The 25,799-nt window shown below is 33.3% G+C and overlaps 4 protein-coding genes across 5 annotated transcripts; 2 read left to right on the top strand and 2 right to left on the bottom strand.

Moving 5' to 3' along the window:
- Positions 1-379: 379 nt before the first annotated feature.
- Positions 380-4,326, top strand: LOC143563004 (YTH domain-containing protein ECT3-like). Its single transcript, XM_077050655.1, has 9 exons — positions 380-478; positions 831-879; positions 1,465-1,526; positions 1,624-1,765; positions 1,885-2,252; positions 2,700-3,164; positions 3,465-3,677; positions 3,766-3,897; positions 4,001-4,326. The coding sequence occupies exons 2-9, from the start codon at positions 852-854 to the stop codon at positions 4,097-4,099; spliced, it is 1,509 nt and encodes a 502-aa protein (XP_076906770.1). The 5' UTR covers positions 380-478; positions 831-851; the 3' UTR covers positions 4,100-4,326.
- Positions 4,327-8,678: 4,352 nt separating this feature from the next.
- On the bottom strand, positions 8,679-9,527 carry LOC143562983 (agamous-like MADS-box protein AGL82). The gene has a single exon (XM_077050636.1). The coding sequence runs from the start codon at positions 9,522-9,524 to the stop codon at positions 8,679-8,681; it is 846 nt and encodes a 281-aa protein (XP_076906751.1). The 5' UTR covers positions 9,525-9,527.
- Positions 9,528-12,071: 2,544 nt separating this feature from the next.
- On the bottom strand, positions 12,072-14,201 carry LOC143562986 (nifU-like protein 2, chloroplastic). Its single transcript, XM_077050641.1, has 4 exons — positions 14,065-14,201; positions 13,901-13,991; positions 12,528-12,838; positions 12,072-12,428 (listed from the first exon to the last, which is right to left on the bottom strand). The coding sequence occupies exons 1-4, from the start codon at positions 14,182-14,184 to the stop codon at positions 12,237-12,239; spliced, it is 714 nt and encodes a 237-aa protein (XP_076906756.1). The 5' UTR covers positions 14,185-14,201; the 3' UTR covers positions 12,072-12,236.
- A 3,689-nt stretch (positions 14,202-17,890) lies between these two features.
- LOC143562985 (protein EI24 homolog) lies at positions 17,891-21,755 on the top strand. 2 transcript variants are annotated; one of them, XM_077050640.1, is made up of 11 exons: positions 17,891-18,037; positions 18,112-18,177; positions 18,786-18,893; positions 19,828-19,880; positions 19,976-20,110; positions 20,176-20,239; positions 20,338-20,423; positions 20,610-20,692; positions 20,780-20,856; positions 21,401-21,516; positions 21,614-21,755. In XM_077050640.1, the coding sequence occupies exons 1-11, from the start codon at positions 17,978-17,980 to the stop codon at positions 21,678-21,680; spliced, it is 915 nt and encodes a 304-aa protein (XP_076906755.1). In that variant the 5' UTR covers positions 17,891-17,977; the 3' UTR covers positions 21,681-21,755. The 2 variants fall into 2 exon arrangements, with proteins under 2 accessions (XP_076906755.1, XP_076906753.1); XM_077050638.1 differs by having other exon boundaries at positions 18,786-18,933.
- The last annotated feature ends 4,044 nt before the right edge of the window (positions 21,756-25,799 follow it).

Genomic DNA, 25,799 nt, shown 5'->3' with positions numbered 1-25,799 from the left:
GGTTATAGAAAACTCAACCATGTTTAAAACTAAGGACTCTAAGTTACATAGACCTATATGCACCACAAAATCTAGTAAACTACACCATTAAACCCAAAACCCAAACTGATAAATACACACATGTTGAAATTCGGGTTTTTCGGCTTGAAACTGAGCAAGTTCAAAATTCGGTTTCAAGAAACTTAAGATATTGCAACTCCTAAAAAGATCAACCAATGTTTATGTAACTAATCCAAGAATTCAAAAAGTGATAATCCGATAATCTCACTCTTTTGTAACTGACACTTCTAACCGTCCAAATAACCTCCCTTTAACTCCATCATCCAATCTCAACCGTTGGATCTACATTTAGGGGTTTAGCAACCCCCTCTTCAAACCCGCCCACACTATTCTACCCTCTACACCCCTCCACCGCCTCCATCGGTTCTCCGTCCACAACCGTCGTTTTCCGCCGTCATCACCGGCGATCACACTTCAGGTCACCTTTTTACCATCAAGATTACATTTTTACCCTAAAAATGCTGTCCTTTTATCAAAAAGCAAAGTTTTTTACAACAATTATGCAATTTTATATATGGGTTTTTTATTTTGTGTTGATTTGGAATTAGGGTTTTAGGGTTTGTGTGGTTCTTGATGTGTTCACATTTAGAGAAAGTGTAACCCAATTATGCATTGTACTTTTTTGTTTTCTTTTGAAGAATCTTGTTCTTTTTATCTACAGAGCATCGCATTATTATTTGCTTCAAGTAACCCATTTGTTGGCATCAAAATATACTTTGATATATTGAAATATATTCGGTTAATACTTTTAGAGTTGGTTTTTTTTTCAGGCGATAATTTTGAAGAGTAACATGCCTGGAGACAAGAACATCTTACAGTGTATCCTTTCTTTAATTTTCTTTAGATTTTTTTTATTTTAGTTGTCAAAGTGTAAATCTTTAAGAAACCTTTTGTTCTTGATCTTTTTTGGTTTTATCAGCCTCAAAAGATTTCTTTTGTTTTTTTAAACGACAATTTTTGCTTCATTATTGTTTATTTTGTTGTTTTCTCGTTTTCTATAGGGCTTGATAGTCAAAGTCAGAAGTTTAAATATTCAAGAACCCCTTTGTTCTTGATCTTTTCTGGTTTTATCAGCCTAAAAAGGTTACACATTTTTTTTAAATGTCATTTTTTGCTTCAAAATTATTTATTTTGTTGTTTTTTACCAGATTTTTATCAGGCTTGATTGTCTAAAGTTTAAATTTTTTAAAACTCCTTCTGGATTCTTGATCTTTTCTGGTTTTGTCAGCCTAAAAGATCACATTTAGAAAAACTGACATTTTGAAGCGTTTTAAAGTTCAGAATTAGCGTATGTTTGGTTTTAGTTGATAAAACCATTTATCATTTTATTCGTTGTAAATGTGTGTGTGCAACTATGTTTTTTATTAATTTATTTAGTGATTTTGCTTAACTCTGCTTTATCAGCCGAGCCATCAGCATCTGGTCTGAAGTCTAGCACTGGTGCTAAAATGGATGATCAAAATCTGGTGAGGCTCTTTAACACTATTGAACATTTATTGAATTATTATTTTAATTTTGTACGCTTGTTATATTAAGTTAACTTGATTTGATTTTTTCTTTTAGGGTTCTAGAAAAGAAGGCATACCTTCGGGCTCTGCCCAACCATTATCAGGGGTTTCTGTTAAAAGCGGTGTTGCCACAAAGGCAACTGCAGGGCAAGGTGTTCCTTACTCAACTACTAGCTGTTATGATTATCATTATCCAGGTTAAAAGTTGCATGCTTTTTGTTCTTTTATGTTTACGTGAACCTTGATTCTTGATGATTATATTATGTTTGTATCTTGGTGATCAGAAATGATTTATTTTGTTTTATTGTGTTGGTAGGTCAAAATGGAGCATATAGCGATGGTCAAAGTCATATGAACTCTAGTGGCGGTCATTATACGGATAATAACGGTTCGCTTCTTTATTATATGCCTAGTTATAATCCTTATGCGGCTGGGACTTTTATGGGTGTCGATGGGCAACAACCCTATTTTTCTTCATCAGATGCCATGTCATCATTTGGCTCGAAGTCTGGTACGGGCTCAAACGGGATGAAATACAGTGATTTCAATTCCAAAAGAATCGTAAACAACACGTATGCTGGGAAATCTACAAATTACCCTTTGGATATGAAGTATCGACAACAATCTACTTCTAGTGTTCCCAAGTCGGTTCTTCAGGCACAGCATATAAGGTCACTTAACAAGGTATAATTGACCTTTTTACTAGGCTTCTAAACAAACTGAACACAAACGGAGCATGTTCGTGTTTGTTTGCCAACAATAAGTGAGCATAGATGAACAAACACAACTGAGTGAAACCAGTTAAACGTAATGTGAAGAACAATGAGTCAGAATTTATAAATTAATATACGAAGAAATGTAAACAAACAGACTTAACGTAAACTTATGAATATTAATGAACGTAAACGAACGGACATAAACCAACATTCACAAACATAAATGAACGAGACATGTGATCGTTTTTGTTTGTTTAACTAAATGAACAAAATTTGTTTATTATTGTTTGTTACGGACTTCCCTTTGCTCTCATCACAAAATGTTCATTAAACGTTCGATTCATTTAGAGGCTTACATTTTACCCTATTTGTGATTATTCCATTCATGACTTAACATAACTTTTTTATGGTGTAGTTGGGGTCCGGTTACCAATCTGTGGATTTTGCGAAAGGGTATAAACCGTCCGGTAATGCTTCATCATTTGGTTACCAAAACCAAGGGCTTTTTTCAAACTATGCTATGAATTATGCTTCGGGTGGTAGGTTTTGGAATGATAATGATAGGTACAAATCAAGGGATAAGTCTTATGCAAGTGGTGAATCTGAAGAGTTAACACGGGGCCCACGGGCTCAGAGCGTAAGCACGCATGTTGAAGAAGACAAAATGGGTGTTTCACTCACACGCGACAAATATAATCTTGATGCGTTTCAGACAAAGTATGATCATGCTAAGTTTTATGTAATCAAATCCTATAGTGAAGATGATGTTCACAAGTGCCTTAAATATGATGTTTGGTCAAGCACACCTAATGGCAACAAGAAATTAGATGCTGCGTTTCGTGAAACTGAAGGAAAAACAAATATTTTCCTCTTTTTTTCAGTAAGTTTTTTTAGTCACTTTCTTTGATAGATTTTCAACTTTAAGTTATTTTTATGATAAATTTAAAATGTTTTAGTTATTTTATGATAAGTTTGCAACTTTTTATTTATTGCTATAATAAATTTACAGTTATTTTCTTTTTTTTTTAATATCAAATTTACAATTTTCAGTTAAATGCTTTAGCAAGTTCATAGTTTTTAATTAGTAATTTTACAATAAATTACAGTTGTAGATAATTCTATTATGAATTTATAAGTTTTAGCTTTTTTCCCCCCAACTTCATATCGGTTTTATTTTCAGGTAAACGGAAGCGGGCAATTTGTGGGTGTTGCTGAAATGATCGGACCCGTAGATTATGAAAAGAATATGGATTTTTGGCAGCTCGACAAATGGAATGGTTTTTTCCCTGTTAAGTGGCACATCGTTAAGGATGTTCCCAACACGCTGCTGCGACATATAATTCTTGAAAACAACGATAACCGGCCTGTTACATACACTAGGGACACTCAAGATGTATTTTTTTTTTCTTTTTAATTATTATTGTTGCTACTTTTTGTTTACAAAACCAACATGCTTGATGTTGAGTTGTATATCTTTTCAGGTGGGTTTGAAACAAGGTTTAGAAATGCTTGAAATTTTCAAAAGCTATTCAGCGAAAACGTCTTTGTTAGACGATCTTAGCTTTTATGAGAACCGAGAGAAGTTGATAAAAGCCAAAAGGATCATTAAGGAGGTATAATCAAGTGTTTAGTTTTGTGATGAATGTTAATCAAGTGTGTTTTTTTTGTGATGGGTTATAATATAATGATGTTTTTTTTTCTCTATTCTTGTAGAAGAGTCAAAATGTCGGCGAAGGTTCAATGAGCAGTAATGGGTCGATGGATTCAACCGCGCCTCTTGTTAATCTGACCCGTAATCTGTCTCTCAACACTTAACATGGGACGAGCTGGTGGTGGTGGTATGATATGATCTGATGTAGGTTTTTAATTTATATGGTTTAGTAGTTTGGATTGAAATTGCTTTTGCTTTTGTTTTGTTCTTGTTTGTTTGGCTTTGAGATGTAAAAATCAGGGTTTTCAATTTTCATTTTGCTTTCGTTTTATTTTGGATGGTAAACAAGAGTTGGTTCAAGGGATATTAGATCATTGCCCCTTGAATTTAATGCTTGAATGAATTAAGTTTTATTATTAGTTTTATTTTATTATTAATATCAGTTTTATATCTATAAGAAATAACAAATGTGATGTGAATGCTTGCAACTCCAAACAAACAACAGTTATGAGATGTTCATGCTTCTATCAAGCTTTTGAGTTATATTAATCATACTAGGGACTGAATATATTAAAAAGGTATTAGAGGAAAACATGCAGGGAGTTGAAAACAAATGATTTTGAAATTGAAACTGGTTTATTCGTAAGTTGTGATCTTTAAAAAGAAAAGTAAAATGCCTGTTTTTGTCAATAATGCAATTTTAGTTCAAAATATATTTTTTTGTTTTTTTTATCATTTAAACTATCGAGGTTTCTCAATTTTTGCTCGTTACGTCCAAATCGTTAACCATGTTACTTTTCTTCGCTTGCCAGTAGTCAATTCGAGCACCATTTGAGTTAAGTTTTATGTCAATCTACTCGTTTTAATCCCACCAAATAAAAGCCCTAAGGTCTCAAGTGTTAAATGTGGTGAACTAAGCGATTTCTTATTTGAAATTTTGTGAAAATTCTAGGGATTAATGTGGGAAGATGAGCTGAACCTGATAAATATAAGGGGAAGCTCATAGATTGGTTTGTTGTTATAACTGGGGCTGTTGGACGGGAAAAGGGTTTGAGATAAGTTTGTTGATGAAGATGGGTGCGTGGAGAAGAGGGTTTCGGTGGAAAAAAAAAACATGCCTTTTGGTTGTGATTTGTGATTGCGCAGGCGGTGCCGCGGTGGTGGTGTGGTCTTTCACTGGGGAAGGGGGTGCTAGACTGCCGATGGCGGGGTTGATTAGGGAAGGGGGGAAAAGATTGTTATGTATATAAAAGATTATTTTAACATTAATTTATACTTTTATGTATTATGTGAAAAGACTGAAAGCCCTTTTATACTTTAGTGAAAAGTCACTTTTATTCTTAACTTAACGGCGAAATTAAATGGAGTTAATAATTTGGACGTAATTGGTAAAGTGAGAAACCTTAACGACCCATATGCAAAAAAAACTGTTTGGACTAAAGTCATATTATTAATCAAACCTCAGTGACGATTTTGACACTTACTCTACAAAGAATAAAAATAAGCCTGTACCTTCTTTTTATTAAAAATAAATAATAAATATCTAACACAGAGAATAAAATATGAATGTCAATACATAACAAATAAAATTTATCCTGATTTTTAGAAGGGGTTATTGTTGGTTGTTCTATCGACTTGTTTATTGAAAAAAATGACTTGTTGAATAACAGTTTAGAACAAAATGGATTTTAAAATTATAAATAGAAAACTGCCTTCGACAGTTTATAACTCTAATATGCAAATACGCTTCCCGATTGTTTTGTTGTTCTTTATGTTTCAAAATAGGTTAGGCTAAACGTACATCCTCCCTTGTCATACCTCTCACTAAAACTTTCAATTCTTCAGCAATTTCATTCAGCATATTACTCCCCTCTAAAATTTTATTTTTTTTTTCATTTTATGATCTCACTTTAATATATTAAATAAAAAAACTATAAAGTTTTTAATTTACTTTTTTTTTGTTTGTTTTTCCCTGTTAATTTTCGTGTTTATCAATCTCGATCATAATAATAATAGTAATATTTATTATTATCAGTGTAAATGCATTATTATATTTATAAAATTATATATACATATGTGTGTGTGTGAGAGAGAGAGATACTATTATTGATACTATTAAACAAATTTATAATATTTACATTATTAAAAATAATAGTAAATTAATAACAACTTAATAGATTTGAATTTGATATATTGAGTGGTACTAAAAAAATATTGGAGGGACTAAGATTTATGTATATACCCTGGGAGGGAAACTGTTAACACGAGTGGTGGTATTGGTGTTTATTATTAAAATATTTAGCAGCAGAAAATTTATCAGTGGCGTAATTAGGAAAAATTTATCAGAATATAAAAACACCATCATTCTAATTTTATAAACTAGGAATAAAACTCATATTTATACAAACATAAGTAGGATAAACCCTAATTTAAAAAAATATATTTTTTTATTCTAATGACAAGCCACTTATTTAAGCCGGAAGCCTGCAGACATCATGTCTATGCCTCTACTGTAAATGGCAATTGATCAGCAGAAATATTGGTAAGCACATTCATTTATAATGACAAATTTTAAAGTTACAGCATTAAGATGTTTTTACATCTGTCTGCTCACAAATTACCGAAAGATACTTGTTACTCGGCCGAATCTGACACTATAGTCATATTACTTATTGGCTAACACTTGTCCAATAAGTAACGTGTAATAACCCATTAGGCAAGCCTTGTATACAAAACCTCACAATAACAGTAGTAACCATCTCGTAAGTCTATAGAGACTTAATCACTGCAATGTAATTAAAATCTTTTGAAAATATTAAGTATTTGGACTATCTATCATGAGTTTTATAAGTTTAAAAATCATGATGACACTATTGGAAAACCCTAGTACACAAATTTGAGTTGTACAAAAACTCGAATGTCTCACATTGAAAGTTTACAAATAAAGAGCTTCTTGGTATTAAGCACCTAGTTAAGCACAATGTAGTATATCTAGATTAGTATTAACCCGATAATCATAACGATAATCGCGAGATTAGAAACTTTATAGGATGACACAAAGTCTTACCTTGATCAGGCAGAGCTTTTGGATTCGTGTACGAAGCTTCTTTCGATAAGATTGGCTACGACTACTCAAGGATATTATACCAATACTCCTAATATATGAAAGTGAGAAAGAGACGTCAGAATTTTGGACGAGGAAATGAAGTCTGAATTCTTCTCCTTTTATAGCTGAAATTTGGTTTGGTCGCGTATCACGATGACCATAAACAAAGGCCGTCTCGTAGCGCAACGAGTCTATAGCTTTGCCAAGTCAACCCTAGCTAGGCCACGTGGCAGCCAACGTGTCTCGTCAGCATAACATTCACGTCGGGTTACTTAAGGACCAATCGCGTTGCAAAGTGTGTTATCAAAGCGCCACGTTGCACCTATTGCGTCGCCCGAGCCCGTGCTTGTGCGTGTCGGGTGCTTTGCACTCTCCGTTAGGATTACCGAGAGTGTGTTGTCATATAAAAATATTATAATGTGAGCTCTCTTCCTTGTAAAAAACTTACAAGTTTTGTAATCTAGCGATGTAGAACAAGAACTCACTTTCTTACTTATACCAATGTAGGATGAAAACTTACTTATTTTATTTCTTCACTTTTCCCTTTGCTTAGATTTTTGGTTTGCTATGTTACTGAGTTCTTTCCGATAGAAATTTTGGAAGAACCACCAAAATACTTCGATATGAAAATGCATCACATTACTATGAGAATATCCAAGTTTTCAATTCCAAATCCCCAACAAGTTATGCCACATGCCGCAACCATAACACACCCACAATTTTCATTTAATTAGTTATAACTTAATACCCACAATTTCCGTTAATTAGTTATAGCTTAACCTAACCATCGGCTATTGCTTAACCGAACCATTAGTAAATTGTTCAGTTCGGTTAAGTCGGTCTGATCACCCTATTTATCATATCCCTTCACCTTTTTCTTCTATCTCCGCGTCAAAGATACCACGGACCTCCCCAAATGCATTGATGGTGTCCTAAGAATTCGGCTGTATTTAATGTTATCGTTTTCAGTTAATTTGGTAATCATTAATTTAAGTTTTTCTTTTATTTAGGTCATAGATTTGATTAGGATTTTGGGCATAAATACGTAGATGGACCATGATCTTTAGACAAAATTAAACAAAACTTTAATACTAAGAAAATTTTCAGACAAGTTTATTTATTCAAAAACAATTTAATACACAATGATAGGGTTTAATTAGAAAAAAAAAACATGAAAACGCAAGGGGTGGCTTAAGGGAAGTGAAATAATACAATGGCTTTTGGTTCACGCTTCGAGGTTCTAAGAAGCAACAATTATACATAGGCAAATGTGGTTTTAGATAACTAGATTGTTTGACGATAGGGAACGTAATCTAAAATTATAGACACGCATAGATGAAAACAAATTTTCTTATGAAAATGACATGCTTTATATGAACGAGACTGGAATATATAAGCATATCATTATATGACCGAATAATGGAAATCATCCCAATAACTATACAAAAAATACAATTTATGAGCGTAAAAGTGATGGCATTAGGGATGCTCTCAGACAAAATGATCCTGATTAACCATTAAATAACCAAAAAAGTCAAAAACTAAATGTTTTTCCCAGTGAACCATAAACAAAAACTAAAATGGTTAACCAAAGAACTAACAGAATAAATAAACCATCAAAATGCTAAGAAATCAATTCAAATACTACCAGTAAACCTTCCAAGATGATCATCCAACACAAATTCACCACCACCATTATTAACCAGCTCTTCATGTTCCTGCCTTACAAACTCCGGCAACACGCCACCGTGCACCACCGGCATCTGAAACCCCCACTGGCTAGGACCATCATACACCATACCACCATCAAACACGCCCGGATAACCGAACCCCATCGGCTCATGCTTCATTGGTACATAAGAACCACCCATCGGTGCATTAGCCAACCATGCATGATCACGGTTCATAACACCATGGTTCATCACTGAACCACTATCAAGACCGAGGTGCAAACCTGTTGCACCCCGGTCTTGATAATGACCCATCTTGTTTTCAAGATCAAACATGAACGGCAACTGAACGTTCATGTTTCTTTTCTTGAACTCAAGATGCGCCCGCACAATATTCTCCTTGTTTTCCAACCCCATAGCAAACTGCCTCAGCTGCGATTCATTCAACCCGTCAAGATCATCGAACCATGTCGCATACTTGGCTTCAATATTCTTTTTCCTCGCCTTCACAAGCTCGTCTTCGATCTTTTTCTTCCGGTCCTCATAAAAGTCATGAAGATCATAAGTTCTTTTTCCAGTATCACCCCTTTTCGTCTTGTACGATGCGATCGTTTTCTTGATCTTTTCAGGGTTTTCGGGCCATATCTCGGGCATGTCTGAGTTAGGAGGGTAGATGATCATAACAGTATCAACATCACAAAGAATTGTAAATTCAGTAGCTTTCTTTATGATCCCATGTTTCCGTTTGTGGTAAGTGGTGTTTCGGGTTTTCTCTTTCGGAATAAGCTCCATTCTTAGCTTTGCACGACCCATCTGCAACTTAATTAAAGCCCCAATAACATGTTAATCTATTAAAAACAAGGAAAACTTTAATAATATGCAAAATAATTTACCGGGAGTTTGGAGATTTGGTTTTCTTGAAAAAGAATATAGATGGTTTTGAGAGGGGAGAAGACAAGTAAATATAAGTGAGGGTTGGCTAATTATGGAATAAGATACACCCGGTTATTTGACAAAAATAAAATAAGGCTAATTATGTCTTAAATTCTAAAATTACGGATCTTGTAATAAATTCTTTGTGAAAACCCTAATTGGCCATTGATTTGCAAAATAAAATAATAATGTGCCGCATATTGGTGAAGATTTATATTCCAAAATTATAATCTTAAACATCGCTATTTTGATTTTCAAACGATTAAATATGCTTTGCAAGTTTGCAACCTAGTTTTATTGTATCTAATTCTGAATTGGCAATTTTTAGTAAAATTGACCTAAATTAATGAACTTTATAATACCTAATTACCAAGTGACCTTTAATTCATAGATTGTGTAAATGATTGAATAATTTTATTATTTACAATAAAAATAATTTGTTCAATATATATGTTTCTTGTTTAGAGGTAGATAACTCTTATGAGAATTTATAAAATGTGTATGTTTGTAGCCGTGCATATGTTTGATATATAGAAAGACAATAGCTGTACTATACGGGTTTTCAAAAAAAGATAACATATAATAATACATAGTACTTATGCCATCTTCGGTTTCACATGTCATATACAATTTTGGATTCGCGTCGCTTCCAGTATAGTAATTATCTGCAAGAAATTGGCAAAGGTAAAGCTTATTATATGTTTAACATATAATATAATAGCTTTAAAAAAAAGGAAAAAAATACATCTTATTAGACAACACAAGTCTAAAATTTTACATATTTGTGGTGGTAGCAGGGAAAATGGAATGCAACCTGCCAATCTCCACTAATATTATTACTCAAATCTATAAAACATATCATTTTAAACCAAATTGATCTTCAGAACCTATTGTCATTCAAGTTGCTTTTGTAGGTCACCATTTTTAATATCCATTTTCAAGTTAAAATAAACTTTAATGACCATAAGCCATAATTGTTCCATTATACACATTTAACACACCCAGTAGAAATCAAATCTAAGAATTTTAATGATTACATCATCCAATTCCTTGATATCATAAGTCCTACATTTATTTAAAGAACCGTGGAACAAAATTACTCAAATATATGAATTCCGTGTTTAAGTAATGATGTTATATTTTTGGTATTAAAATTGTATAATAGCATCCTATATAGTTGTTTTTAGAAAAGTTTTTGAGGAGAGAGAGAGTGATGTGAATGAGGGATGGTGTAATTTGGGATGAAATTTGTGGATTAGTTCTTCAAGAAAAACATCAAAAAAACAAGTATGTGAGAGTGTGACTAGGATAGAGAAGAGAGTTAAGAGAAATGGTGTTTTTAAATAGTTGTGAGTAGCACAAGAGAAAGAAAGATGATGATTGGTTGAAAATGTGTCACTTACGCACCAGAAACACCTTATAAGCGTGGCTTATTGTATTTGTGGATGCTCTAACAGTATATGTATGTAGTATTCGTAGTATCAAATTTGCAAGCATGATTAAGTATGTAAGAGTCAAGCGATTTTCACAAAACTTACCTCAACTGCAGGTACTTCTGCCTCGATGGATTCGTTTTTTAGAAGCGAATTACGTAAATACTTCATCATATCTTATATTTATGTAACTTATAGGCACATATGAAAGTATGTTTAGGGCTCTGTATCAACATGGAGGCTAAATATCTTATAACCCAATTGAGTAATATGGGTCGCGCATAATCCATTAGAATACCATATAACAAAAACGGTTTAAAAATTGTGTTAAGAGGAATAACGTGAGCGCGACACATAAGCAAAGTGCTATTCTTTTATATAGAGTATAGATACATATGTAAAAGGGCCGATTATATGTATAAGACACTATATGTAAGTGTATGCATATGTTGAAATAGTCATTTGAATTGGTTTTAACAGGCTATTTGAACATAAGGTATTTCATTGTGCCCAAACAAAGCCGCACGTCAAATTCAGCCCAGCCCAGTTCTCGACTTTTAAAGCCCAACTTACACAAACGGTCCAATACTGACCCATGACCTGAGAACGACGACCAGCCAACCCCAAAACTGACCCATTATCTCAAGGTCCAGTTCTCATATGTGCACCAACATGACTCAAGTCCTGATCCTGTTTTGGCCCGACGAAGCCAAGAATCGGGTAAGTTGGGCTGCGTTTCTATACATCGATACAGGTTAATGTTTTAAGAACACTGATACAGGTTCATGTTTTAGGAAGACTCGGGTCTAAGCGTCCACATTTTTCCATACGAATTGGCAACCGAACACTTCGAACACAAGAGTAACTTGTCAACAGTATATATGAATCATGAATGACCAAAATGAATACTGAAACTTGAACCCATAACTTCACCAACATATCAATAGTTATCTTTAAAAATCAAATCCCCACAAGATACAAAACTGTATTTAGAAGGCAGCCATTATTATACTTGTTTTAAACAAACATATTTGATAACAAATGAAACTGTACATAGCTTACTGCCTGATAGTGTCGCATTAGTTCATTGCTATATGCTGTTTACATACGTTTTATATTAAGGTTTTAAAAATATAGAAACGCAGGTGCGGAATGGAATCTATTGTAAGAGTTGAACTGCAGCAATAGCGGGGATTTTTTCACGCAATTTCTGAGTGACAGCTACTCTTACAGTCATCACACTTGCTGCAGGACCCGCTAACCTTACTTTTACGATCGGCTCTTCTATGGACACACATTCTAGTGTTCCACCAGCTGCCCCAACAAGATAGGGCCTTATTTCTTCAAGAACCTACAATGTTTAAGCAAAAGGAAATAAAAAATGTGCATTAAGAACTGATTATTACTACTTTCAATATCAAAAATCAGATAATCAGTAAGTAATATATACCTTCTCTATGTTTTCTTCATTCAGTTCAAGGCCAGTTTCTTCATCTGGTATTGGTTCAACAGCAACAATTTCAGGGATCTTTTCCATTAACCGCCTTTCAATTCCCAGTTTCATGGTGGTTACAGAACTTGGACATGAACCGCAAGCTCCTTGTAGCTTTAACCGGACCACATTTCCATCAATCTCATGTAATGCAACATTGCCACCATCTGCAATTAGATAAGGTCTAACTTCATCCAGTACCTTCTCAATATTTTCTGCAGTAAGAGGTAGCTCTACTGCAGATTCTGGAGTTGCAACAGCCTTTATAACTGCAACACAAAACCATTAAAATGCACATGTCAAGAAATCATTGAAAGTTGCATACACTTCCAGTTATTTGATATAGTGTCTACTTCACTACAACAGACAAAAAAACAAATGATCCAATGCATACAATAGAATTCAAATACATGATCTATGCAGTCAATCTCGGTGGTATCTCGGTTATCGGTCAGAATATCGGTACCGAATATTTGCGATATTGACCGAGATTTGACCGATATTGACCGGTATTTCACCGATATTCTTGATATTAGCATTTTAAGTCTTAATTTTCAACTTTTAGTGTTTAATACTTTAATGTTGGTGTTTCGAGTATTAATCAGTTCCTACTTGCTACAATTGTTAGTGTTGCAAAAGGATAATTTGTTAATAGGAGGATAATATAATGAATTGTTATTGTTAAAGTGCTATATATATAAATTCCACATGATATATTTATATATATATACCTCACTGCGGTAACCGATATCTCAAATATCGGTCCTCGACCGATATCCGATATTTTTCCGCATTAACTGCTTAGTACATGATCTCACTTAGGTCTGTAAACGAACCGAATGGAACGAGGCATTGTTCATGTTCATGTTCATTCATTGAGCTTTTATTGGACAAACGAATAGTTCATGAACACATAACCGAAAATAAGTTTGCGTTCATGTTGGTTCTTAAATAAAATGATTTTGTTCGTGTTATAGTTTATGTTCATTCGTTCGTTAAATTCATAAACGGGCACAAACTAACATAAACTAATTTGAAAAATAGAAACCAAAAAAAAACAAACATAAAAGAAGTTTAAATGCTAGGGTAGTTAACTAAATATTAAAATCATAAAAAAAGAAAAATAAAATAAACCTTTAATAAGCTGACATAAACAATTCGAACCGAATTTCATGTTCATTAACTACCCAAACAAACGTAAGTGGCCTTCCGGCGGGTTCACGAACAGAGAGTGTTAGGTTCGGAATAATATCAGCTAAGGAAAGGCCCTAACCTCGATCAATTTTATTCATGAATAATATCAATCAGCTAAAAGTTTAAAAACCGGTTACCTATCCGGCGTTTCGGCTGCTGAAATCGAAACTTAGATGAACAGGAAGCACCTCTGGAGATAGCAACACGAGCGCCGAGGAAAGAAGAGATCTGGACATTATTAATTCAGAGGTTAAATTATTACAGTAGAAAGCAGAAACATGAGATTAATTAATTAGGAAACCTTAGGGAACGCATTGACGGTGGAATAAGAGGTAGAAGATGGAGCAGAAGTGGAATCAAGGGTTTGTTGAGGTCTGGTGACGTAGGAATAAGATGACTGGCTCAACATCACAGCTTGCATCTTGTTCGAATTTACGATTAGAATCAAGGATATGTTGCAGGCAGGCAGGCAGGCAGGGCTTGATGGTTTGAAGACGGAGTTGTATTTGTATTAGGTCAGTTTTTGTGCAGGGTTTCAGCCTTGAGGAAAGGGGAACACCCACCCCCACCAATGATGGTTTCATATCTGTATCATTCGCACAAATAACTTCCTAAGTAACTTCAGTCTAGTTTGTGAATTTATTATTGTAAAGTCACTTTTTTAAAATTTGTAATTATGGTATTTTTATCTAACTTCATTTGTTTTTTCCATGGGCAAATTATTAATTTAGATTATTTTATTTATTTTCTTTTTTGAGTTATGTGTCATTTTTATACATATATGGTTTGTTCAATTCTGCAACTTTAGTACATTTTTCTTAATTTATTGCCACTAGATACCTTGATTAGTTTTGGGTAAAAACAAAAGAGACATTACATATTATAATTAAAAGGTAACTAAAATACATAATAGAAGATGAAAAACAAACATGAAATGCATAACATAGTTTTTAGCCATTTTTCTTGCATTTTCTTTATGCGCATTGTTAAAGAGCAGTAGCTCTTTAACAAATTGGAGGATCAAGCCAAATAACAATCACATATCGCGCTGGTGACCTGACTTGTAACATCACAAAAATTTTGGTCCAAATTTGACAAATTAATAAAACTTAAGGACTAAAAATATTCATGGCAAATGTAAAGAGAAAAATAAGACAAATAATGGAAGTAGTTTATGTTACGGAATGGAGTAAGGAGACTCCATCCCAGATTGGAGAAAGAAAGAAAAATAAAGCACTTTATAAGGAGAGAACATTCCATGGAAATGTTCTTAAATGGCCAACACTCTCCCTAGTCCTAGCAGAGGGTGCGAAGCACCCGACGCGCACGGGCACGGGTGAAGGGCGATGGGCGCAATGTGGCGATATGATGGCGCACTTTGCACTTCGCCCGCTTAAGAGCCACCTTTGTATTTTTGGATGATGATAAGATCAAGATATGGCAAGTTACCAAAAGACCAGGGACTAAAAATGAACAGATTCAAAGTTTTGCATCTTCGCGATACGCGAAGAATCCAAGTTATGCATCTTCGCGACGTGGCAAGCCTACGCGGCAACTCAGCGAAGCTAGTGCAGCTTCGCGATACGCGAAGGTGCACAAAAATTTCTATAAATAGGCCGGCCATGGGGGGTGGTCCTCACCATCCAACTCACACTTCCAATTACACATTGTCTCGATTTACGTGCCACGACCCGAGATGGCGATATCCCGACAAGCTTTACCTCGAAATGCGTGCCATAACCCTACTTAAATACCCTCTCGACTTACCTCCAAGTAGAAGTGCTTTTCAAGTAAAGCACAAGCATTTCTATAAATAAGCCATTCAATGTAGGGGTTCTGCCCGATTATTATAATATAAATGGCTTAGACCCTAGTCAGGGATATAGCCCGTACCTTGATTTTATAAAGTGGAAATAAGATTTTATAAAGTCGAGATTATAGATAAAACAATACTTCTTTATTTTATATAAAGATTTTATATTTTTATAAAAAAAAGTTGAAATATATGTTTCTTCACGAAAAAGAAACAAAGGTTTATAAGTGATTAACAAGAAAGGACTAGAGGTCCTTATGTCAAGGTAAAGGCTATGCAATCAGACTAAAGGTCTAAAGCTAGATCGTTGATCTAGTACTTATAAAAAGTTATTCTCGTACTATAGGTTCGAGGTAACAAGACAAATTGGTGAGAAACACCAACCAAGAAGAAAGGTGAATACGTCCAACTTTTTTTTATAAAACAAAGTCTTGAATGTTTGCATGGGATTATATCCCTAAAACTTTATAAACAAAAGTAATACTGGCCCTCAGGCTATTGTATACGTTTGTCTGGATCCTTACATATGTGGGCAGACGGTGGGTACACCGCACCACACTTGCTAATGCCTCCGCCACGTTAGGCCGGACCCAAATAATGTCCGAGAGGGGATTATCTCGTGTATATTGAATAGTTGCCAAGACCTCGATGCTGCGGTATCGCTGAGAGGTTTCAAGTATAACTAGAGGTTTATAATAGTATATTTAACTTGGTTGTTTCCTAAGCCACGATGGGCCGGGTCACAAGATACCCGAGGGGATAATTAAGTAACTTAAAATATTTTGAGTCAGCGTGTTCACTAGCATGTGTTGCTAACATATTTTTTTTATAACTGTTTTATAGGTAATAGAGAATAGGTGTTTGGAGACAGAGGATAGCCGTTAGACGATCTGATGGCTCAAAGGATGTTTTAATATTAAAATAACGTAAATCGTGGTTTTAATATCCAAACACTTTTGTATAACTTAACGGGTGTTTCAAACCCCGTGATTTGAATATAATAATATTTTATTAAAAGTCTTCCGCTTTACAACATTTAACTCTGATGTATTTACAAAACAGGTACCAACTTACGAATCACACGCCTAGGCCCTGAGTCAGGGTGTGACATGACTCGTCACCAATTTTAAGAGAAATCCATCGCTCGAAAGCCAACCGTGATATATCTCATGGTTCATGCAAAACATTTTTTCACGAATGAGACTCGAATACACAACCTCTCATATAAAAAGGCACGAGACTACCATTGATAACTACCGACAACCAAATTCATTCACAACAGATTAATAACTTATATCCTTTGTGAAAAAAAATGAAAATACATATTTACTCAACAGGAAAAAAAATTTACTAGTGGGTGTTTCTTTCACCACTTTGATACGTATAACTATGTGGAACGAGTCATGATTAATACTTAGTTTTCTAAATATACAAATCCATTTTGTTTTTCTTTTTAATGATAAACTAGCTTATCCTTCATTTTTAATATTGAGGGGTAATACGTTACCATCACACAATATTTTAGCATTGTTTGCTACAGAATCTTTTTCTCACCCACTGGATTATATGATATATCATATACATCTGGTTGGATATTCTAATAATTTAAGAATTAACAGCTAAAATTATCATAAACATGCTATAGGCTAGGTTTTAAAATGCGTTATCTCCTAGGTGCTCAAGATCCTTGGAGCCAATGCATTTGCCTTCATGCTTGACACTAAATACTTACACATTATTTGTAGTCTTATAGATGATCTTTTATATCATTTTTAATCTTTAGACATCTAACTAGATGATTGAAGAAAAAAAAATACTATTTAGAATACAAAAAAGCGATAACTATCTGATTTATAACAATTTTGAATCTTTAGACTTTCTTTTATTTCTTCTTTCAAGTTTTAATGAAAATAGAAGAAAAATAAAGAACGTGCATATGTTTTTTCTTCTTATTTGCTTCTCTCTTGCCCTCTCAACTTCACTCGAGTTATAAGCGTCGTCTCAATCGAAAAACATATTATCAACACGTTTTGTGAGTTTACCACACTTCTAATGTTGTATAGTGATCTATCCACATGCAGCATCGCCTTACATAACCATGAAATATTATCGCCTTACGTCTCAGGGCCGCCTTTTTAACCTCATGGATTCAAAACTAATGGTTTAACCATGACATAACCAGTTTCCCATTTCCCAAACAATCAAAAATCAAAAGGACTAAACCTGTAACAAATAGTATCAGGGACCAAATCAGAAAATATCCACACACACAACATAACCAAAAACCTGCTAGTTAAACCAGTTGACGTCTGTCTCACAAAACCCCCAAATCATCAGTAATGGAAAACATGAACCCTTTGATCACACGTTACCGTACAAAACTCAAGCTAGCATCACTGCTATGGTTCGAAGGCTTTCGCGAAGCTTGCTGTCTGCACAGAGTTGCCGTATACTGTCTCAGGTTCCCTAATTTCGCACTTTTTATCTTCAATTTCAACTTCTCGTTGTTTAATATTGATCCGTTTGCTTCTTCAGGTCGAAGCAGTTGATGATCCGAACTGGCCAGTGCTTTCTCTTGAACGGATTCATCTTTCTAGGAAGGTGATCCTGGTTTTTAAGTTTATATTGTAATAAATTTGTTACATAGCAAGCTGTAATTTGATTTGAAGGTTGTGAATTAGGTTTGAACTTTAATTGAGCAGGAGTATTTGTCTGTGTGAAATAAATTGATAACTCTATAGGAATCCCTGTTTATGTTGATTGAGAACAGGTAACAGTGGTTAGTTATTATCTATTTTTTATATATTTTGGGTAAATAGATCATTGCACATAATGTGAATAGAGGTTTCTATGTCAAAGCACGCTTAACAAATCGTCTCTGGTTAAAGATTTAAGATTTAACCATGAATAGAACTATGATTACTTCTGATCAAAACAATACTAGATTTTCCATGTAATCCGCAACTGAAATTGTTGGAAAATCTGCATAATTGTTAACATTGATATACATAGTCAGTTTCTAAAGTAAGAAGCTTGCCTTTGAAGTTTTAATGCAACAAGGTTCTTATTATCCAGTAGTGCCACCAATACATAAAAATAAAAAAGAAGTCTATAATATTTTTTATATATATGTTGAACTGTTACTGAAATGCATCTTTATTTGATCATCTACTCTGTAGAGTGACTTAAAATTTTGTATTACGTTGCAGTATTTTCATTCTAAGATCAGCTATCCTTCCTACGCTGGAATGGATTTTACCGATTGGAGTCCCTGTTGGTTATCAAGAACCGTGCGTATTGGAGATGCCGATAAGATTGTATGCCTTCTTACGACTTGGACTCTTGCAACTTATTTATGTGAGTATATAATAGGAAAGCTGATTTTAAGTTATGAGTGCAGTTGCCTTTAAAACATTGTATATCTTATGATGCTTATAAACAATCATTTAGTTAAACAAACATGAGCACATGCCTCGTTCTTGAACATTTGTTCATTTAAATTTGTTTATGCTTATTTGCTTACGTACATTTAGGCTTGTTTGTTATGTATTCATTAAAAATATTTAGGCCCGTTACAAATTTAGTTTAAATTTTATGAAATTAAAATATGACCAATTACAATTTAGTCTAGCTTTATTAATTTTTTAGGTCCAGCATATTGATGTTCAAGTGCATCTTTAATTAGGGTTTGCTTAGTTATGTTCGTTCATCTATGTTTAGTTATGTTGGTCCTTTTATGCTTATGAACCATTTGTTTATGTTATTAACAAATGGGCATAAACAGGCACAAGCACGCTCATTTTCTTAGATCTTAATGAACGAGCACAAACAAGAAACCTTATTCGTTTAATTGTCTGTGTTCAATCATTTGTTCGGTTAATGTTACATGAACGAAGACAAGCATGCCCCGCTTGTGTTTCTTTGGTAAACATAATATATTCGTTTATTGTTGTACAGTTTGTTGTATATGTTGTACTCAGAATTGTACAAGTAAAAAAATGGAAACCTTTACCCTTGCTAATCCTACATCTTCATACTCACTTGCACTTTGATATTATCAGATAAAAATGCTTGATTTATGTTTAATAATGTTTCTTTCCCTTTAGTTATTGATGCATATATTTTTTTATAATTGTTATACTCATGATCTTGAATTTCATATGAAACTGAAAACAATTGTGCCATTAACGACTCTTCTTGTGAAACTTAGCATTACAGATCGTTTGATATGATACTTTTGCTTGTTAACAGGCTCTATGGTTCTACCCTTTGTACATATTCAGCTTCATTTTAAGCACCATCTGGTACATATATTTTCTTCTCTTTAAATGTTTGTGTTGCTTCTTGTAACTTGCTGGCTTATATGTATAATATATGTACACATACACAACTTCTATAGGTACAATGATATTGCTCAGTTTGGGCTTACGGTTACTGAAAAAGACGGGCCAACAAATTTAACTCCATCTAGCCAAAATGAACCTTCAACTTCACAAAATTCAACATCCGTTGATAAACCAACTGACCTCGGGCGGTACTATTATATACTTTAGATGCACGTTATCTTGTTAGTTGTGACAATATTATAATTTTTTGCAGGGTCATGATAGGAATAGCAGAACAGGGGTATTCGGTCCTCCTATTGACCTTTTTCTTCTTGGAGGTATATATGTATATTCACATATCATGTTATATATATATATATATATTCTAAATAGTACTCTTTGGTAATATATGCTGAAAATAATGGATATGTAGCAGGTTTATCTCACAGGCTTTGTACCTTATATCGGGAAGGCTCTCAATTTTGTACTTCTTTCATGGATGTATGCGTATTACTGCTTTGAGTATGTGTCAACCCATTTGACTTTGACCTGTTCTCTTTTAAGTGAGGTTTTTTAAACACTTTTGACTCACTTAAAACTTAACTTGTATTTGACCTGTTCATAGTAAACGGGTCGAAATTGTCACCTCTACAATATTAATGATACTTTTACCACATGTCTTCTCATTATAGCTTTTCAATCTCATAGATATAAATGGAACTTTTCTGGACTGAGTTTGGATAAAAGGCTTGACTTTTTCGAGTCAAACTGGGCATTCTTTGCTGGTTTTGGTATTTTCCTGGTTTTCATTGTTTAGTTTTTTGTGTGATTAAAAAGTGAGAATATTGTTAATTTGAGTATTTAAGTTCTACTTTCAGGATCTCCTTGTGTTCTGGCTATTTTCTTTTTTTCTCCTTTAGTGAGTTATGGAGTAATGGCGGTACTCTTTCCAATGGTAAATACTCACACTTTATTATTATACCACTAAATCAGGAAAGCGAATTCAGATTTTTTTGGAATTGTTTTTACATATTTAATATCTTACAAGATTGTGATAATGAGTTTGTTTAATAATGGGCAATTTCATATATACCTCTATAAACTTGGAATATATCCTATATACCCATGTAAATCTAATAATATCATAGATGCCCTTACGAAGGAGTTAAAATATTAAATATACCCAATTCATTAAAAACAATTTTAATAAGTGACCATTTTACACTTAATTTTCGAAAACATTAAAATTTCATATATGCCCATCTTTAACTTCAATTATTTTATTTACCAATTTTTAACTTAGTTTTTTCTTTTCTACCCATTTTTTTCCTAAAATCTTACACATGCTCATCATGTGTATCATTAATGTCGATCAGAATCCAACTAACAAAAGGATTTAAACAAATATAATGGAAAGGTGTAGAATGATCATTAAGTTATATGATATTTTTAGGAAATTAATCCAGTAATTTAACAGCACTAATAATTTTTTGTTCCAGTTCGTTTTGACTGCAGCAGGTTCAGATGCCGAAAGTGTAGTTAACGCTCATAAAGTGAGATGGAGAGGTGAAGAATTTGGAAAGCTTCCTATATTTTATGCTGCAGATAAGTCATTGTAAGTAATCTACTTTACATAATCTCTTATATATTATGTCATATCAATTATTGAGCATTTCACTCCAAACTTATGTTGATTATCATTTTATTTACAGGATGAGAATCTTGTCTCTTCTTCCTGTGGAATCTCAAGAGCAAACACATGACAAGAAAGCACTATGAAACTAACATGCTGATCTTTAGAACTTGAAGATTCTTATGCTTGTACAAAGATTACATTTAATTGTTTTATGGGATCATTTGCAGATAGAAAAGTGGTTAGAAAATGACAAGACAACATTGTGATATAGATGCTTTAGGATTTGAGAAAGTGTTGTTTTTTGGTGTGAAGATGATTGACATGGAACATACATACCTACATGTGTGTTCACATCTTATTTGAGGTTCTTTGGGAATCCTTCTTTGAAGTTGGATTTGACAAACGTACAACATTCATTGCATGTAGTACTTATCATTTTACTTTTTCGTTCTTCCATTGCATGTTGTTTGATATATATCTTTATTCTGTTCTTTTATAATTATGGGTGTTTATCGGTTCGGACCCGGTTTCCAGTGTTTTACGTTTAAGTGAAGGTTTTTAAGTCTGAACCAACCTGAATTCAGGCGGTTAAAAGCCAAATTATGGTTTTTTATCAGGTTCAACCATAAAAGGCTGAATAATGTTTGTTATTGGATTGGGTTGAGCTGAAATTGTAAATGGATTGGGTTGGGCTAAAGTTGTAGTTGGAGTGGGTTAAATACTTAAATGACAAAAGTTAAATAATTATCTTTATTTGTTATTCAGCTTGGACCAAGTTCAGATTCTGGAAACCGGAAACCGAATCGTAATTTTGTTCAAAATTAAACGGTTTCGGTTTGGTTCGGTGTTAGTTTAATCGGTTTCAAGTGGAATATTAAACACCTGTAGTTATAATTAAACGTACCTGTTTAGTTTACATATCATGTTTTTCATGTTATATATCAATCTAGATATGTATTTTATTCGAGTTGGTAAATATTTTATTTTAAAAAAATATATTTGAGAAAACAAAAGATTAAATATGCAAAACCTCAAATCAGATTATAACAAAGTTATGTTTAGCTAATTTAGAAAATTAAAATTATTTTACTTAAGCTATTGTTTTTATAAACTTATAAGGTTAAATATTGAAAAAGGAGCCTCTTGGGTTCTAGCCAAGTGATAAGAAGCAAAGCTTTATTTTTTTTAATAATAATAATAATAATAATTATTATTATTATTATTATTATTATTATTTTGGAGTTTTAACCCGAAACGAAATGATATAATAAAACGAGTATTTGTTTAGCTGCTAAAAGAATATCGAAAAAGGGAACCAAACACTACATGATCTAGAGTCCCTTTTATATTACATGCATAAGTTTGGTTGAAAGTATGAATGCAAATAGGTAAAAATGGAATGATGACTAGAAATGATTTCCCACAACCACTTATAATTAATCACTTTTAGATATTTATTCTTGACTTTTTCTTCTATTTTATATAAAAAGAAAAAAAAAAGAAAATACTAATATCCTATTCAAAATTTCCAAGTCATTGTCAATTTATATTAGTGGGGACACCAAATTTATGAAAGATAAGATTTTGTATTGGACTTAAGTGGACGGGAATATGACTCCACATGGTGAATAAAGTTTAAAATTTAATCATGGACATAGGGTGTTGTTGAATGAGTTAAATAAACTTAATAACCAAGTATTTTCTTTTATATTTTTTATTTTGAATCTGTTCGTAAATAATCACCCTTGGATGTAGTTATCATTGAGTTACGACACACGTTAAAAATACCCTTTTACCTAAAAACTGTTACCCCTAATTATACCATGAAAGAAAATTCATTGTAGGTTATAATTATGTGATTAACTTACATGAGGATGATTCCTAAAATGCTAGATAGAAGCATGGCTGCTTCAACCTTCCAACACTTGTTATGGAGAGTTCATTTATAAAGGCTTATTTATCTATAAGTAGTTAAACTACCCTAGAGTAAAACATGTATGATTTTTTTATTCAATAACCGTGTATAAAATTTGTATTTAAAAGTGACTTAAAATCAATGTTTTAAAAACCGGTTTTTTACTCGTACCGGATTGGGTTAAAAAATGATACAACCGGTTGAACCGGGTTATACCGAGAGGTTCAACCGGTTGAATAGTTTACCTTGTAATTTTCTATAAATGCAAGTTAAACTCCAAAAATAACTCAAAAGTAAATAATTTCATGACAAAAAATAATCCAAAAGTAATCCATATTAAAAAAAATAATACAAAATCACTCAATTTTAAAAATTAGTCATAAAGTTTGCACGTTTGAATATTAATTGTTGGATGAAAAGTAATTTTGATAAAATATGGGCCGCAAATATCAAAAATTCTCAGACTTAAAACCGGTTTGCCGGTAAAAACCGGTATTTTAGAAAAAAACCGCCGGTACGATATTCTAGTAAACCGGCCAAAAATACCGGGCTCTAAATACCGCCCTGTTGTACGAAATCCAGTTTAACCAGTTCAACCGGCCGGTTTGAACCGGTTTTTAAAACACTACTTATACTTAACTACACTTCTAATGACTAACAGGTTCGAGTTTCTTGCAACTTCAACAAACTAATTATTGCATTTCTAAATTATATAATATATGATTATATATGGTAATCAGCAGGTAGTACCTAGTGTCATACCTGTCTCAACCCCATAAAATGTTCTAAACTAATACCTAGATGCATCTTTAGCCAAATATAAGAATGTATACTTGATCTAAAACATGATTCACGAGCCCCTGTATTATGAATAGCATGAAGGATAAGGATAATGTGGTTTGACCCAGGTCGATATCTTAGATGCATGACTATATGCATGAGGAGCATTTGTATCATCTGGAAGTATTGGGGGTCTTGCTATATCGTAACATAGCAAATGCTTAAAGATCGTCTAGAAATATTTGAACATCCTTCTATAAGCAATTAAGGATGGCACGGACACATATGCACGTTCTGATATGTCGATTAACATAGCTAAGCTAGAGTTCAGGACCATTGGGACGTATCCGATTTGTTCTGCTATGTCGTACATGTGTTGGGCAAATAATTGATAATATAAGGCCTATAAACAAAAATGTTCCCCCTTAAAAATAAAAGAATGTAAATATTGCTCCCTTTTTTCCAACAACCTCCATCGTTACCGCCTCCGGCCCACCACCACCTGCCACCGCCACCCACAATCATTTTAAATTTATTTTTTCCTCTTTTTTGGCATACCAAACACCACAAAGTAATGATTATTCACTCCTACGTGGTAACCAAACATTTCATTGGAATAATAATAACTCTTCCTTTATGTTGTCCATTACATTACCACATTCATTTCAATCCTTTGCCATACCAAACAGAAAATTAATTTCACTCATAAACAAAACTCAAGAAATTTGAGAACGCAATGCGTGTGGTTAGTTGGATTTTGGCAATTTAATATTTAATGAAAGAACAAAGTTTACAGATAAGCTAGAATCTTCAACCACTAAGACCAATCATATAGGCCCTTATTGATATATAAGAGGTTTTAAAAGAATATTATTTTCTACGGTTTAAAAGAGACACTTTTTTAAAACATAAACAGAAATTTTATTAGCTATTCATATAATAACGGGTATCAAGCTAGTATACAAATATCTAATGTTTAGATTAATATTTATATTATTAATTAATACAAATATTCTATGAACCGACATTGTTCCGATGTGCGTGGGGAAGGTGGAGTTAACTATTATAAACTATGAATTCTAGGGTAAACTAAGACATCAATCATAAAACACACTATGACAATTCAGGCAGGGTTTACCATGAAACAACTAAGAACTGATCTCATTGAATTGTTTGTTTGGGGGGGGGGGGGGGGGCAGAAAGCTAGCAATGTTAGAATCGTTAGAATCAACTCGCAAGTAGAGCAACCTAATTGTAGTTAGTTTAATAAATAAGTACAAAGATTCATAGAGATTGACTAGTGCTTCAAATCGGGTGTTTGAACTTCAAATTATAAACTACGACCTTAAATGAGTCTACTATATATAAATATAGGGCATGTTGGATTTTAATAATCTCAACTAAATGCTATTAGCCGACAATAATCTCAACTGAGTTTATTCTCACCGGTGGTTCTAAATTTAAGAAAAATCAGTTCTCAATGTTACCTAGTTAAAATAAACTTAAAGACGTAAAGATTTTTCCGAATTTCAAACTGATTTTTTATAGCTTTTGATCAGAAGGAGGA

This window comes from Bidens hawaiensis, unplaced genomic scaffold (genome assembly GCF_021521415.1).
Source record: "Bidens hawaiensis isolate Kalapana, Puna unplaced genomic scaffold, B.hawaiensis_p1.1 tig00021192_1, whole genome shotgun sequence".
Classification (NCBI taxonomy): Eukaryota; Viridiplantae; Streptophyta; class Magnoliopsida; order Asterales; family Asteraceae; genus Bidens; species Bidens hawaiensis.
This window is presented reverse-complemented; position numbering and strand designations above follow the sequence as displayed.